Genomic DNA, 17863 nt, shown 5'->3' on the forward strand with positions numbered 1-17863 from the left:
GTAAGATGCCAACAAAATGTAGGCAGCAAGCAGAGCAGGGTTGATCCACAGGGCACTTCAGAAAAGTGGGCACAGTAAGGATTAACAAAACAAATAATTGGGGTATAAGACCTTGATAAACTTGATGGCATCTACATTCTTTTACCCTGAAGAAGGAGGAGGCAACAGGTTCTTGTGAAACAGTACACATGTCTACCAAATGTCACTGCTGTGAAAGCCTCAAATCTCATTATTTACTGTTAACAACAACAAAGTCCTTCAATATTTCCTAGGTTTCGCAATAGAGGGTTGCTTCCCTCATTCTTTTCTACCAATTACATAATCAAAACATGAAAATTAAATATGAACACAAAGACATTTCCTTCCATGGTCTCTAATCCTTACTGGAAGCTACATTGAAATCAGAAAGTTTGTAATAAATTATTTTGTTATTATAGTATGTCTTTTTACTTTCTGATATATACAGAGTATCCCAGGATGAAAGATCCAGTATTCTGGAAGGTCATAGTAAACTGTACCATCTTCATCTACTTGAACAATAAATACCAGTATTAGAAATAGTACATAATATATCTTTCTTACCAACAATTTTAGAATTGTACAGTGAAATAACTCTATCTCAGAAACCGCTCAGAATAGGACACATACATATACATTGATTTGCTTAGAATGGCTGATACTATGAGCACCCAGAATATTGACCTTTCACCCCGGGACACCTGTACACATCCACACACACACACACACAGGTATACATGTAACTTACATACATTAGTATACATGATAAAATATTATAGTTGTGGAAGAGAATGATTTCCAAGATTCTGACAGTTTTACACATCTTCAGCCTGCGATTATGGAAAAGTGGTATTTCGTATGGTGTATGTCTGTATACAGGTATGCATGCATGCCTCACTAGTGCCTGAACAGGTGGATGGATTTTATTGGTATCCAATATTAATGTATTTTGTCACCTTATTCCAGTGCCTTGTGAATCTGATCATTCCAGCTAGAAACCTGAAATACAAAATGGCTATTTCCTCAAAAGCTGCTATAATTATTTTTATTCAATTTTAGTAATAAATAAAACATACATAGGTGGCATCTTCATGAAAATAACAAGATGCTCAGTAGGTGCCAAAACACAAAGTATCAATTTTCTTGAAACTGGCCCTACCATCAGACAGATTTCAATGTTGTTCGGTATTCAGCAACCAAAAACAGCCTACCCTGTAACGATCAATTTCGTTTCAAAGGTAACACAAGCAAGGTCAATCACATATAAGAAAGTATGTGCAACGTTCGTACACACATTTTTAACATTTTTACACCATTAATACCTGTACATTAATTAGAGTCGATGACTCAGAGCAGGATGAAAACAGCATTTCAGAATTTTTTACATGCATCGTTATTGGGAGCAATAGTTCTAATGTCTTATGGCTCTAAAAGTTGCTTCATTAATAGAAAGCACTGTGTAAGTAAGCAGAGAGCATCTACCCATGTCTACAACTATTTTTTTCCCTTACTTAGAGAGTTAAAAATCTAGTGTATTAGGAAAAACAATTCTTTGTGTTAAAAAAGTTCCTATAAGGTGACGGTACATATTCTGAGACAATCTGATAAATGAGTGAAAATTATCCACTTATAAACTTGGTGAACACCTATTTATTAATATCTTATGCTTGTTTCAAAGTCCTTGATTAATAGCACAATTAAAAAAAAAAATCATTACAAAGTGTTCTGCAAAGGAATTCTGTTACAGAAATACTCATATATTTACAAACAAGCATTCTCAAATGGATTTCAGTTTTCCCCAAATGGCATTCATTATCACATTACTACTCTGCTATTATATTGTGCTTATGCACAGCATAAAGACTGTGTTAGAAGACTTGAACCAGGTGCCCTGTGAATATGATACAAAATAATTCATGGTGAAAAGGAAGAATCTTCCAGCCCTTAATGAAATATCCCTCAATTTGTGTTATTTAGGGCTAGAATCCTTGATATGATTGATGTTTCTCACACACAATACAGACAACAGGCTACTGATATCAATGAACCCATTCTTTAAATAAAGTATGATACCAAACAATAAACAACATCACTACACAGGCATGGTGAAGAACCTAGAGTCAAAGGGGCATACACAATAACTACACCAAAATACTTTGGATATACACAATAACATACAAACACCCATGCGGCTGAGCAAAAAGTCCAAAGAAGGGAACCTCAAACCAAGTTGTTTGGATGAATGGATGATGCTCCAAGCAAGACAGTGAAATTTTAATGAAATCTTAATTAAATTTTAACCAGTTTTATTGATTTTATATGAAGTCCATTTATTTTAAGTCGAAAGATATCACACTCACATGTGATATGAGAAGTTGGACATTCCATACAGCACAACAATTTTAGTGATTTAGAGACACCTGAGGATGGCTGTGTACAGCCGAAACATTTTATGAGAAAGAAAGTGAACAGTAAGTTGCATTGCTGATGGAAATATCTTGTATGAAATAACTGAAATAACGTTCATGATTTATTCTGACCGTCTTACACTGCATACGTTTATTCACCTTACTCTTCTCTCTTGCACACGACGTGCAACAGGATGGTAAAATATAACATTAACTGAAATAAACTTAAATCTCAAGCATTCCTTACCATCCACAATCCATTCCATTCGGAATCCAGAATGTGTGACAGAAGAATCTGAGAAAAAATGAACATACATATGATTCTTGGAAGAGTGAATGGGGCCTGGGATGTCAGATCCACACCTCCTGGACATCAGTACTGTGTCTGGTGCTGCACTGTCTCCTTCCTTCACCTGTCAACACAAATATATCACTAGGTTACTGCTAGGATGGTTCCCTGTGTGCAAGAAGTAGCTGATATTTGCACAGTGCATGTCCATTAATATACAGTTTCCTTTTGTCTCTTTTCAGATGTAACATATTTTTATACATTCAGAAGAGGAACTGGATAACCTACAAAGTCTTATGGAGAAACTTTGTCTTAACTAAATAACTCCAGAGTGTAACAGCACCATCGAAATCCTCAATGCCCACTTTTTTTATTTCAGTAGCTATTAGAGTTTAATAATAAAAAGTTATGAAGAAACAAAGGTTTAATTAAGACATATTGTAAGAACAACGAATAGGCGATGAGCAGATAGACCAAAGTTGTGCAGACAAGGACATCTGCTAGTCCTTACGTCCAAGCATCTGGTGTTATTTTCCGAAAGGACAGAAAGTGATACTTCAAGAAACCCCACTGAGATTCTTAAGAAATGTACAAAGGCAAAGCACTTTGAGAATTCAAGAAGTGACAGTTTCTACCAGCCATAAGTCAAAAGTGGGAGTGCCAGGAAATCATTAGTGACCCCTCATAAGTTGCATCATTGTCAATTTCGCCGTTTTGTCTTTTAGGGCGAAATTCCTTAAAAATAATCTGTCATTGGCCGGAACCAAAATTAAGCCAACTCCACTTTACTTGAATCGACCTATCATGGAAATTAGGAGGAGAGGAGAATAGGCAGATACATATCAGTTAGGACCTCTGCCTTGGCAGAGGGGTCAGTCTAAGAGTTTAGTCATCTATCAACGTTTGAATTTGGTGGACGCAAACCCTGCATCACTCAGGCAAAAAGATAATTCTAAGAAGTCCAAAAAATTTGCTCTCATAACGACTCATAGTGAGATTTAACTTAATCAACAGGAGCGCGGCACCAAGGAATTTGGTGAGCTGATCAAGTACATTTTAGTGGAGGTGTAACACCTGCTGCTTGTAAGCTGAAACTAAATCAGGTTGTAAGAATTTACGCAGCCAAGTGTCGTTAGGAAGTAAGCTATACTTTGCAGCTCAAATCATACTCGCTAAGTGTGTAGTCTGTCACGTCACCAGTGCCTAAGTCCAGTGTATCAAGTCTAATGGCAGTGATGAAAGTTGTAGTTGTGGTGTAAAGTGCATTGTGTTGATCAGAGGTGTTTCACCCTCACTTGTCTGAGCCTGATCCATATTTGACCTGAAGAGAGACTCATCTAGACTTGCTAGTCAAACCCAGCGTCAGCTTTCACATGCTCACCCCTTTACCACTTACTATCAAATCGTAAACACCCTCTAGCTGTTTCCTGGCGCCCATATTATTGGGTCCAATCCTGAAATCCAACCACTAATAATCTCAACTGAAGGAAGAAGCGGTGGAGCCGGGTCAAGCTGAAACCAGCTACGACCTAGCAACTTCAGCAGCAGCAACACCAGGTAGGGCAGGGTCAAAGTGGTCCTTGGAGCAGAGGGGACGATCGCCATTGACTACCACTCCCTGCATTACTATTCAGACAGCGCCGCAGGCGAAAGAAAGAAGGGACGGTTACAGAGAGAGGGAGGAAGAAGTGACACCAAATGTGTAGGCAAACAGTTACAATATAGCAGGGCACTACTTGAGAAGCTGCCAGGTGCACAGCTACTCAAGAATTGTCCAACATCTTATGGAACCCAGAGGTTCATTACCATGTTCACAAAATTCTTCCGCTAGGCCCTATTCTGAGCCAGATGAATCCAGTAGATACCACACCACTCTAGCTCTCTAAGATCCACTTTAATATTATCAACCCACCAACATGTTGGTTTCCTAGAGGTCTCTTTCCTTCTGGCTTTCCCACTAATATCCTATATGCATTCCCCTTCTTGTCCATTCTTGCTACATGCTCTGCCCATCTCATCCTCCCTGACTTGATCATTCTAATTATACTTGGCAAAAAATATAGATATGAAGCTCCTCATTATGCACTTTTTGGTCCTATGTGACATTTTGTAACAAGCTTGTTTTTATGGTAAGGCGTTGTTAGTCTCACACCCAATCCCCAAGCTGGAGGACCACCCTTTGTCAGCTGTCTGTGACTACTTATTCAATATATTTGCAGCAGCACTCCATAACTGGAGGCCATCTCCTACATCTGCAACTGAAAGACTATGTCTTCATGTGTATATCAGCAATACATTCAAGTAACCAGGTCTGATAAAATTTTGTAATAAAAATTCTCATTACAGTAGATAATTACAATTATACTTGCAGATTAATCAGGACTGACTACCAAGTCAGAAAGTCTCAAACAAATTACACATGTTTCTGACAGACCATCTGATCAGTCAATCATGCTTGGACATCTCTCCTAACTGGACTCTTATTATCACAGCAGAAATAAAAGAAAATATAACTCTGCCCAGTGTAGATTAAGTTGGAAAATTTTGGGGTTTTTTATGTTGGTACCAAAAATATGTTGGATAAAAGTGAAAGTCTTGCAGGTTGAACCCACAGCCACGTAGGGAAATATAAGGAATCCACCAAATTGTCTCTGATAGCGAGACAACCCAGTTTGGACAAATCTCCCATCTGGACTCTTGTTATCACAGCAGAAAAAAACTCTACAACTCCAGCCAGTGTAGATTGTGTGGGAAAATTAGTACTTTAATGGTGGTACCTTACAAAGAATTTATCTCTCTAGTGATGACTTCTATTCTGATAGTACTCTGGTGCTAGGCCTCGTATGTGTGGAGTTTTTTTTGTCTCAACTCTCACAGATGGTTTGTGACTGTGCTTGATTTGTACACACTATCTTGTGGTTGTGCAGCTATCCAGAGATAGGAACTAGCTCTGTCACTCTTACCAATTGGGCCCAACTAAGTAAGTTTTACCTGAAGACAGAGATACCTGTAGAATTCAGTCTCCAAAACATTGCATTTTAAATAAAAACAGGATGATTTCTGGAAATATAAAATTTGTAAGACTTCTTTTATTGCTTGGTTTTATTATATGACAAATAAAAATGAATAAGCAAAATGTAGAAGGGCATGATTTTCATTGTTTTGGTGATCTTAAGCAGAAACAATCAAAATATGTTTGGTGAAGAGTCATAAAGTCAACATCTACAGTTCTCATTTCGAACATTTCAGTTTTATTGTACGTTTAAATGAGGTAAAATTTTTGCATTTCAATTAATATGTCTGAGAAAGTTATGAATGACCATGCCCAACTATATGCTTTATCACTATATTTCAAGAAGTTGAAGAGTATCCAAGTCAAATTTCATCAGGTTGGAAACATGTAGTAGTCCCAAACTAGGCACTGACCTTAATATATTTGTGTTGTGACAGTTTTAACAAAGAAATTGTAAACACAACACAAATATAACTTGTTCCTTCACCACAACTTGGGTAAGGAATGCCTGCAGATCTCTGTTATGATTAAAATATGAAACTCTGAAAGACTCTCAGTTCTTACCCATCATTCACAGGGCTAGTGTTAGTCATACAAATCCTCTCACCTACATCACTATCATCTGACTGTCAGGTGATAATATGGGGGAGGTGTTGTTAATGTGGCAGTCAACACAATACTTCGCAATTAAATAAAACTTAATATTGTAAGATCTGAGGTTTTCATGGCGATGACTAATATTAACATGTTATTATAATTTTATTTTCTATACCACGGCATGATTTGATCAATGTGATCATCAGGTGGTTACAATAAATACATAACTATCATCACTGAACCGTTGGACTAATACGAATCCACATTAGTGCACATTGTGCTAAAATGTTAAATATTAAAAGTAGTTAAATAAAATTTATAAAACTGAATATAACAGAACATAGCTGAGGTGATCTCTGTAATATGTTTCGTCTCATTTTCCTTAGTGTTTGTACGTCTTGTAGAGGTGAGGGGTGACTAATTGTTTGCAGCTTTACGCATTATAGGTGTGAAGTAGTAGTGAATTTGTAGATTTATAGTGATTAGATACATATTGAATATGTAGATGTGATACAATTTTGATGATCATCTTCTACAAGTATGTTTTTTTTTCACTATAAATCATGTTTTAACATTGCCTTCTCTGTATATATTGGAGGTGACATGCTTTATCAAAAAATACAAGGCTTTTATGGCAATAAATTCAGACATTCATAATTATAACGCACGAAAAAAATTAAATGTTCATGTACAGCATTGTAATACAGCTCTTTTTAAGAGGGGTGTGATAAATATGGGAATTAGTTTGTATAATAAGGTCCCCTATCAAATAAAACAAAGGGAAAATTTTAACTCATTTAAAAAGGAATTAAAATCTTTTTTGCTGAAACATTCCTTTTATTCTGTAGATGAATTTATGTCTTTTGATTCATCAAGTGTGTAAATGTAATATGGAGCTGATTAATTTGTTGTATTTTGTGTAAAGACAATGAAATTAATGGTAATTAGATCTAGATAATATTATTCAGATGACAAACCCCATATATTAGGGTGGTACAGTGTATTCTGTAAAGATACGCACGAGAATCTGACAATTTCCCTATCCAAATGGTTGTAATACCTGTATGTATGGATTGTTCAATGATAATAAAAATGAAAATGAAAAATGAAAATGAAAGATGGTGCACAACAGTGAAAAAGGACATATATTGTTATACATGCTTTGAAAGGCCATTTCTTTCCCTACAGAACAACATAAAAGTTACAAAGTTAATTCAGAAACTCTTCAATACATAAAATAAAAAATACAAGGCTATTCAGAAAGTAACCCCCCCCCCATTTATTTTAGGCAACTAATGTAGGAGTGGTGGAGAACTCACACGTGTGAGGTGGTGTCACATGACTCACTGCCTTGTAAACCATCACATAACTGGTCCCCTAGTGTTTGTTCTTGCCTCTACAGAGTGAGTTATGATATGCCCTGCGATTGATAATACCACCAGCTGCGAAAATCACGCTATCCAATTTCTTTGCATTAAAACATAAGTGCTGTGGAAATCCATTGTGAATTATGCACAGTGGTTTACGGCCAAAATGTATGAGTGAAGTAACTGTAAGACAACAGTACAGAATGTTCAAAGATGGACCAAAAAAATTTTGATGATGAAGAGTGAAGTGTTCAGCTGGCCATCTCTAGTCAGAGATGATCTTTTTCAAAGTGCTGAGCAAAAGATTCGTGAAAGAAGGCGTTTCACAAATTCAGAACTTTCATCTGAATCTCCACTAATTTCATGCAGTGTTCTTGAAGAGATTATCAAAGTTAGGCTAGGCTACCATAACAAGTTCTGCATAAGATGGGCTCCAAAAATGCTCCTGGATGCACACAAAATGCAGAGAATAGCTTTGGCTATGACTTTATTAGAGCAATACCAAAAAATGGCAATGGATTTCTCAGTAACATCATATGAGTAATAGGTGATGAAACCCGGGTTTCATTTCTGAATGCTGAAACCAAAGAGAAGTCAAAGCAGTGGATGAATATACATTCACCAAACAAGCCAAAAAAGTTTAAAAAAATGTTGTCTGCCAGAAAGCTAATGGAAACTGTTTTCTGGGACAGGAAAAAGGTGCTGATGGCAGAATTCATGCAACAAAGGACTACGCTAATGTCAGAAATGTACTGTGAAACACTAAAATATTGCATAGGGCCACTCAGAACAAGAGGCGTGGAGTGCTGACATCTGGTGTGGTGCTCTTCCATGACAAGGCACATCTGTATAAAGCTGCTTGCATTTGAGCACTGCTGGAGCATTTCAACTGGGAGCTGTTTGACCACCCTTCTTACAGCCTTGATCTCGCTCTGAGCGACTGCTGCCTGTTTATCTACCTGAAGAAGTGGTTGCGAACACAGTGCTTCAACAAAAATGAGGAGCTGATGGAAGGTGTCAAAACGTGGTTAAGCTCATAGGTGGCAAACTTTTTTGACATAGGGATACACAAACTTATTCCTAAATACAAATGCCTCAAATCTGGCACTGACTATGTTTGAGAAGTGACTTAAGTAAGTATGTACTTTTTGTATATAACATTTCTTTTCTCACTACTTTTTCTATTTAACAGCTCACCAGAGGTTCCTTTCTGAACAGTTCTCATATAATGCTGCACATACTGAGTACATTTGCCATTCCATGATAATAAGAGGGGCAGTCTGGTAAACATACGTGATGCTCTACACTGATGGGTAATTGCTGGTCTCTAAACCCTTTAATTATGCTGTCTCAATTATGGAGGTTATACAACCTTAAATGAGATGAGCACTAATAAGAATTTCTACCTGGACAGGATGTGGAAGGTGCACAGCATCCTGGCTTATCTCAACATTTACTTGGAAGAACTGAAAAATCATGAAAATTTTATATTCATATGTAGAGTACAAAATTTTTAGGTATTCCAACAGCCAAACTGCACTGTATACAAAAAGGGTTAACATGAACTTTTCTCTGGACTTCAAATAGTTTTTATATTGCCAGTATATGCTTACATGCTCAAGAAAACCATACCTCAACATAATCTTGTGAACAATTATTTATCATAAGACGAGGCCCCCATAACCAGTAGGTGACTTCCAACTGAAAGTGTGAAAATGTGGCATTAATCTTGTTCCCTCTGGGTGCTGTGATGTTCCAAGTGCAGTCCAATCCATCTGGATACTGGGATGGAAAATTAGGGCTCTCGATCACCCCACTGAATCCAGTCACAACAGTGTTGCAATCTGTCTCAAACAAAAGTCTGAGTCAACTAACAGCATGTAAAATTAAGAATCAGTACCAATCTGACTGAGTAGAAATATAATCAACTGGACTGAATTGTCAGTTTTGGAAGGCTTGTCTTTCCAAAGGATGGTGTCTGTGTAATAAGTACATTTCAGAAAGGGGCCTGCTGAATGTTGTAAGATATCACATGGAATTGTAAACTCATAAACTTTAGTTCTACCTTTGATGTGACTTCATACTTGAATACTGTACTTCTAAGGCTGGAAAATATTATGTGATGTCACTGATATTAATACCACATACGAAAAATGGAGTCCATTTCAATACATACTTAGTAATTTTCTCAAAAAATGCATGTAATCTTTAAGAAATGTAGCTTGCAAAAAGTATTTAAGTTACTGGTGTATAAATATTGTAACATGGATGGCCAAAGTGTTGTTAGGTAACGGAATGGTAAACACCCCACGACCAAATGCAAGCAAGGCAACAATAGAAGAATCGCCATTTCTATGCAACAACCCATAAACAAGCTCAACTGAGTGCATTACAACAACAGGAGTCAAGAACGAAAGATGTTTTCTATGTGGTCCATGTGAAGCTTATATAACGAGAATCTGTTATAGCTTAGACTGAAAGACTAGTGCAGTATGTAGTGCAGTGCAGTGTAATGTAGTGTAGTTAAGAGTCCAGAAGAGTTTTTAGTTCAGTTCTGAGGTTTCATGGTGATTGAACAAGAAACGGCAAGAGGACTACATAATGATTCGAAGTGCTAATTTCTGTATTGAGATCCGGTGCCAGGAGACAACTAGTGAAGTCTGGGAATTCTAGTGCATGTGCAACAGTAAACTGTAAATTGTGTAAATCAGCGATAGTGCTGTATTTAAATGTGATTAAGAGAACATGTAACCGAAGTACTAACAAATCCAATCATCCAAACTAGAACCCATCATTTTCATAACACATACCACCCTACACATTACAATATTTATTACAAATGCCTACTGATTTGGTCCAAATATATTTTCACAAAAATCACAAAACTTCACTTTTCATACCTCTTTGGGAAAAACCAGCAACTACTATTTAACTTCTGTCATGAGTCAACAGATGAAAAGTTTTTCTCTCTTTTCCACTGTACAAATCAATTTACATTGAATTCTAACAACTTTTATACATTAAGACATAAATTTTTATGCTGTAGACTAAATGGACAATGACAAAGCACAAACTCATGTGACAGTATTTCAACTCTCTTCCGCATTTATCCATTGTACGAAAGTTATTTTTTCCAGCATGCTGCAGTAAAGCATGAAGACAAACACATCACAACAATCTGGACCTCACCTGTCTGATAACGGATATGGAAACCTCGTCCTGTAATACTCAAGTCTGAACGAAATTTGATGAACACATGGTTTGACGTTGAGCGTAAAAGCAAAGGAGGGGCGGAGCAGTAGCGGCCAATCTTTTTGGAAGATGAATCCCTCCCATCATACACCTGAAATCATCAGAATTACATCAAGAGCACAGTGGCGACAAATATTTCTGAAGTTGCATAGCACATCTGCCAGGTGTCAACAATCAACAGCACCAAAATAAAACATTTTTCATAAAACTTGTAGAAATAAACTTGAATGTGTTTGAAGATACTGTTAAAGCCACCTACAAGTGATTTTCAGAAACACAATATACAAAGCACTAATATCAGTGGACAACCACATCACAGAAAAACGAGTTTTGCATCAACTTCTGATAATATGATTTTATGTAGACCATGAAAAGACTCACTACTTCCTTCAGCATTATAGGACAAATTTTCTCTTTCAGATGTAGTAGTGGGGTTGAGACAGAGTATATTTGTTCTGAAACCTCAAAGTAGCCTGTCATGAGAGAAAAACATGGAACACTGGAGAAATGATGTAGCTGGGGTAAAAATCAATTAGGAGTATTTTGGTGTGTGATGCCATGATGTTTGGTAAACAGGTATTAACATTTCGGTAGAATATGCTGCTTCCCTCCTCAAGATGGAGGAGACAGGCCTCCCAAAATTTGGTATCCACCTACCAAATTATATGGCATCAGATCCCATTAAGACCACATCTTAACATTCATCACCATGAAAACCTCAACTCACACATAATCTTTAAGTTATCAGTTACTTTCCTTCATCAAATAATTGGTTATTATTATTCTTAGCAGTTTCTTTATTACAATCGTCACAACACAGCACAACTAATATCAAGATCAGTGCCTAGTTTTGGCTCTGCGACATGTTTCAGCTATTAATAGCCATCATCAGGAAAATACATGGTTAACATATATATATCACTGAACAGCAGTACTAGTAAAATTGGATCCAATATTATTAATTATATAAAATACTTGATGTAAAAATACAATAAATTAGATTATATAAGACAAAAGTTATAGTATAAAACAAGAATAAAATTCTTCGATTGATGTTTTACATCATTGAGTCAGTCGTTGGTTTTTCTAATTTTGCTGCATTCCCACGGACAAATTGGAATATTCTATATTTTGTTGTTTACATTCCCTACAGAACAGACAATACTTTGTAAGATGAGGCACCGACTAAATAATTAACATAATATTACTACATCTACATCATGAGCCTCCAAAACATTTTTTATATATACACAAAACATGAATATTGAAAATATATATTGTGAGTAAAATGGAAGAATATTTAGGTACTAAACAATGGACAACAAGAGTCCATTTTCTAGCTTTCATAATGATTCTAACTGTTCTTTTTTTTAATTTTAAAAATTACATTACTGTTGGCAAAATTGCCCCAAAATATAATTCCACAGGACATAATGGAATGTATATAGGCATAATAGGTCATCAATAGACTCTCCTGGGACACAACTGAAGATAAAGTTCTGATGGCATAGACAGCCAAACTCAGCTTAATTACTAATTGATTAATATGATCAATAATAATATCAAGTAACTACATGCTTTTAAAAAATATCAGTTTCTTTGTTCTTTTAATTAATTATTAGTATGGCTAGTGTGAGAGGGAAGACCAAGTGTAATAAATGAATGGATAAATAAAGCATATTACAATTTCATACAATATGCATGTATACATGAAGGAAAAGGATCAAGACAAAAGGGGTCAAGCTGTTCTAAAAAATTCAGGAGAAGAGAAATAATACTGAGAAGTTTTAGATACAGCCTGAAAAAAACAATATAATATCATGAAAGGGAAATCTTTCTTCACTCCAAAGAAAAAATATTCTTAGAAGAAAAGAGATATAGATCATTCTAATAAATGTGTTATTACTAAATCACTAAATTCCATACAGGATACTGTCACTGCTCACAATCAAGATCCTTGCAATCTGTTCTTAAAAATATGATACTCGACATAGATTTTAAATATTCACCATCAAAAGTTCTAAGAAGTTTTAGTTTCAGATGAAGGGTACGTAACAACAGGAATTTGCTTCGTGGAAGAGGATTAATGCATGAAATGGGGCTGAAGTATCTCAGAATTGTTAGCAAATATAGAAACCAAGGCTACTCCACTAATTGCATGGATGAGACATACATCCACTAATCTTACATGTAAGATAATACCCTGATAGACAACATGACTGGAAAGATACTTGGTCTTATAATGTAAGAGCAATGAGTCATAATTCTTTATTCAAAAGTAGGTTTTAATAAGTGTTACATTTACTGATTGGGAGCCAGGATAGAGTAGTCAGTAAAGTGACTGGCTACGGGCTGGACAACCGAAGGGTCAGAGTTCGAGTCCTGGTGGGGTCAATAATTTTCTCTTCTCCACATTGTCCAGACCAGCTCTGGGGTCCACCCAACCTCCTATAAAATGGAGGTAAAGCGGCCAAGGCATGAAACTGACCACTCACCTACAGCTAGTGCTGAGGTCAAAACATATGGGTCTATACAACCACTCCCCCATATGCCTTCATGGCATAGTGCTTAATTAGTTAAGCATAGGGACAACTTTACATTTACCTACATTTATTGATTAATTAGTCAGTTTATCGATTTATATTAAACAGTTAACTAAAGAAATATCAACGAATCATGCCATGTTATGCTTTCATAGTTACATGTGTATGGTGGGATTGCTCACCTCAATATAATCATACCGGCAAGTGGGATGGCTCTCCAGTTCAAGGTCAACAAACACAATCTGGATGACGCTGCCTCTGCTCACAGAAATTCTCCAGAAACACTCCCCAGAGTGGCCATAGGCCTCAGGATAGTTGGGGGAGATGAGGGATCCAGTAGGTGCAGTCAGTGTACCTCCACAGCCTTAAATATTACATTAGTCTGCATCAATGTTTCTTGAGAATAATAAATGACTATGTTATTCTTGAATTCACTATATTAAGAGATACCTGTTTTATTGTGATGATGACTGTAATGGAATCTGAAAAACATATCACAGAATTACTGCTTTCTGTGGAAAAAAAATTACATGAGAAATGCTGTTCTACAGTGAGCTACAAATTACAAAACATGGCAGCATTACAATGAAATAAGAGTATGAATTTCATGTTATTGAAGGTCACACCCTCTTCATATATTTTAATTATCTACTATAAGTAAATACTAACAACAATAGTGTGTCAACTTCAGAGGTTGAAACAGCAGAAGGACTAATTAATTACACTTCTGTATGCTAGGAACCCTAGAAACTTTAATCCTGGATGAATATTTCAATCTCAGTTGGTCATGGTACCCTGTGACTAACATAATCAAGCAGCACTGAGGAACACCAATCTAGATATATGACCAAGTCCAGCAAACTTATGACTGCCCACAAGCTGCCCACGGACTTACACTCAATGTTGATCTTGGATTATGGGTTAGTATGTAGATGGGATAACATCCATGTTATAAATTTATGCCTATGTTAGAATGTAAGAATTGCAATAATAACCTTCCCAAAAATATTAGAATTTCTATTAAAAATTTATATTAAAAGTATCAGCATGTAATGTTCATCGAAGATGAATAACATGCTGGAATATATTATGAGATAAAGCCTTCGGAATAAAACTGAAAGTCATATAAATAAAACATAAAAATATTACAATTATCAGAACAAATATTATGATTATGGAATATGACATTAAAATTTCTCATGTAATGTTCACATTTTTCAGTGTTGTGTGAATAATTGTGGGAAATCACGTTGTTAAGTGTCTCTCAAAGTGGATGTTATTATGCCAGAGGTTGCACTGTAGTAATGCATTTTAGATAATATTGTTATCAGCTGTTATTGTGTCTTAATATTCATACAGTATACAACATGGGTATAAGCTGTAAAATATTCCTATTGTTAATGTACATGTGCATTCCTTTCCATGTGGGCGTTGTGTATGTCACAGTTTGGTTCATCTTCATTGAGACGATTTTTTCGACCAACTTTGAAAATTCTACACCACAGTCTTACAGTTCCTTCACTTGTTGAATGTTGGCTGTAAACTGCCACATATAATTTACAATGAACTTCCAGAGCACTCATGTTTTAGTTTCAATAAAGTGGATAAGAGCTAAAATTTCGCTGCTGGCAGGATTATCAATTGCAGAACACATCATAACTCACTCTGCAGAGACAAGAACAAAAATTAAGTGACCAGTTATGTGATTGTTTACTATGGAATGAGTCATGTGATGCTACCTCACATGCATAAGCTCTCCCCTCCTCCTACATTAGTTGCCTAAAATAAACAGGGATTATTTTCTGAATAACTCTTGTATGTAGTGAAATTCCCATTTAATGCGATCAGTGTGACTTGACTTCGATCATTATATAGTGAAGGCATCCATACCAATAATTCTGACTACAGAAACTGAACACTAAATCAGGGAAGTCCTAATATATTACATGAGAATTCCATGTCACTTGTTTACCACATGAAAAACATTTCACTTACCAGTGGCAGTTCCATCCCAAGTGATACGGAAGCCTCTTTGTCTGCCAGAATTGTCTGACACAAATTGTAGAAATAGCTGGTTGCTCAATGATGGAATGCTTCTAGGAATCGTAGTACCACAATATCTGCCAATCAGTGGTGCCATCTGTGATCCTCCATTCCTGTGTTAACATTTCAATATGACACATCATAATAAATACCATTATTAAATAGATGAGAAACTAACTTCTTATACACAAATGCTCATAAAACTGAAAACGATACACCACTTTAACGTCACAATATCCTTGCATTATGTGGCAGAAAGTAGCAGACACACATGACACCACTCAATATGTCAAAGCAGCAACTGAAGTTTAACCCACGATGTTCAAAAGTTGGAATAAACAATTACCCCTACTTCCCTTCAATATGAAGAACTGCAGTGTGTATGTACTCTCTCTCTCTCTCTCTCTCACACACACACACACATGCACACACATGCTCAAAACAACACCAATAATTGAGAAAACATTAGACTCCTTGAACCTGCAATTCAACAAAATATTAAACAAAACAAAACCCAGAATTTTTTTTTATCATTTTGCAAGGAAAAAACGACATGGGAAACAAATGAAATATGTTATATTCACTGTCATCCAGAATCACAAGCTACCAAAACAGATAGTAGAACCAGCTGTAGTCAACAAAAAGTGGTGTGCTTCCTTTAGCTGTGGACATATTTTATGGTAATTTACAAATGTGCAAAATACAAATAAAATTCATATTACAGTATAACCCCATGAAATCACCCACTGGAAGTTTCCAGCAATTTCATGAAAGACCTGAGGTTTTGTCATCAGTTGAGTGGCTTCCCAAACAATCCAGACTTTAGAAAAGGCAGGTGTAGGCTATGCAAAGAAATCCCCCAACACTCAGCTCCCGTGAAACTATATTTTGATTATGAATGCTGATCAGTGATACTGATTGCAGTGCAGTGCCACACATTCCAACTGCTCCCATAGGAAATTGTACAGTTTTTGCACTGGATCCAGCCTTTTGCTTCATTAGCAGCCTCAAACATTATTTAAAACAAATGTCACTCACAGTCACCATAGTCCCTTGAGTAGTTAGCAATGCTAGGTTGACTACTGAACATCACCACCACCCACTGCCACCACCATCACTCATTATCATCATCATCATCAGTATGGTTCTCTTTGTCATTACTTTATTGTTATTAACACTATTATTTTTTAAATTTATTATTAACAAAGTGCCTAAGTACCTAAGTAGAATCCATCGTAAGGTACTAATAGTTGCTCAAATATTTTCAAAAGTGTCTGCCATTTATGAAACCTAAAGATTCAGTACCATGTTTAAAAGAGCCTACTGCCATATCATGGACTACATAGATAAACCCTATTCCTTCCAGCTCCACTTCAACATGATCCTCATATATAATAGTAGGTTTTCTAAGTAGTCTCCTTCTCTCACATTCTCTAATCATAATTTTGAATGCATCTGTTACCTCCCCCATGCATAGTATATAACCCTACCCATCTCACCCTTCTCCATTATGCCAGCTCCTCCTGCCACCTCTTGTTTCCTTCCTCTGAAGTCCAAATATTATTTCAGCACACTGTTTTTCAGGCATCTTCAAACTGTACTCTTCTTAAGGATAATTTACTACTGTTATCGTGACTTCTATTGTTGTTGTTATTATGGCTCTCTGTCATCATCATAATTATATCACAACTGTGGCTGCTATCAGTGTCATGAAGCTTCTGCATGGTGTTTTGTATAAACAATTTACAACAACACCGATATTTAACTGAATAGATACAAAAGGCAGAAGGAACTGAGTACAACTCATAAAGACTACTGTTCTACTGCACAGACTTCCTGGTTTTCCAAATGATGTGTTGTTAATTTCACATTTAAGTACTGAAAGTTCATAATACACCTAATTACATGATTCTGAGTTAATATGTTCTGTGTGATGTCAATGTTGCTCAGATAGCCACTTGAATCTGTAACAGTAAATGTTCACTGCACTTAGAGCAGGAAGCTTGCCTGAAGGGTACCAGTAGCAACTCCTTCCATAGCGGCCAGCTCAGTCCAATGGTGTTGGTGAAAATTTGCTGTCCCTGAAAAGGGCCAGTTGCACAGATGAGTCTTTCGTGTCGCAGCCCGATGCCCTTGTCCTGCTGCGGCAGTGAGTCAGACTAGCTGGTGTGCAGTGATGCATGCGCAGGTAGAATCAGCTGCCTATGGTGCATGCGCAGGTAGAATCAGCTGCCTATGGTGCATGCGCTGGCAGTCTGCTGTCTCAGCGCTGTTACTGGAGAGCTAGAACTGTGTTGCTGCTTGTACTCGCAGTGAAGTGTATGACTTATGAA

General features: G+C 36.5%; 1 protein-coding gene across 3 annotated transcripts in view; it reads right to left on the reverse strand.

The window, feature by feature from the left end:
• Positions 1 to 17863, reverse strand: part of LOC111869610 (cubilin) — a 253251-nt gene that overhangs the window by 152348 nt on the left and 83040 nt on the right. For all 3 annotated transcript variants that reach the window (XM_033753496.1, XM_023861259.2, XM_023861260.2), the window contains exons 25-29: positions 15483 to 15643; positions 13670 to 13851; positions 10882 to 11035; positions 9325 to 9536; positions 2674 to 2839 (exon numbers count right to left, since the gene is read on the reverse strand). In XM_033753496.1, coding sequence (XP_033609387.1) covers positions 2674 to 2839; positions 9325 to 9536; positions 10882 to 11035; positions 13670 to 13851; positions 15483 to 15643 — 875 coding nt within the window. The remainder of the gene's footprint in view (positions 1 to 2673; positions 2840 to 9324; positions 9537 to 10881; positions 11036 to 13669; positions 13852 to 15482; positions 15644 to 17863) is intronic.

Source organism: Cryptotermes secundus, unplaced genomic scaffold (genome assembly GCF_002891405.2).
Source record: "Cryptotermes secundus unplaced genomic scaffold, Csec_1.0 scaffold557, whole genome shotgun sequence".
In the NCBI taxonomy this organism is placed as follows: Eukaryota; Metazoa; Arthropoda; class Insecta; order Blattodea; family Kalotermitidae; genus Cryptotermes; species Cryptotermes secundus.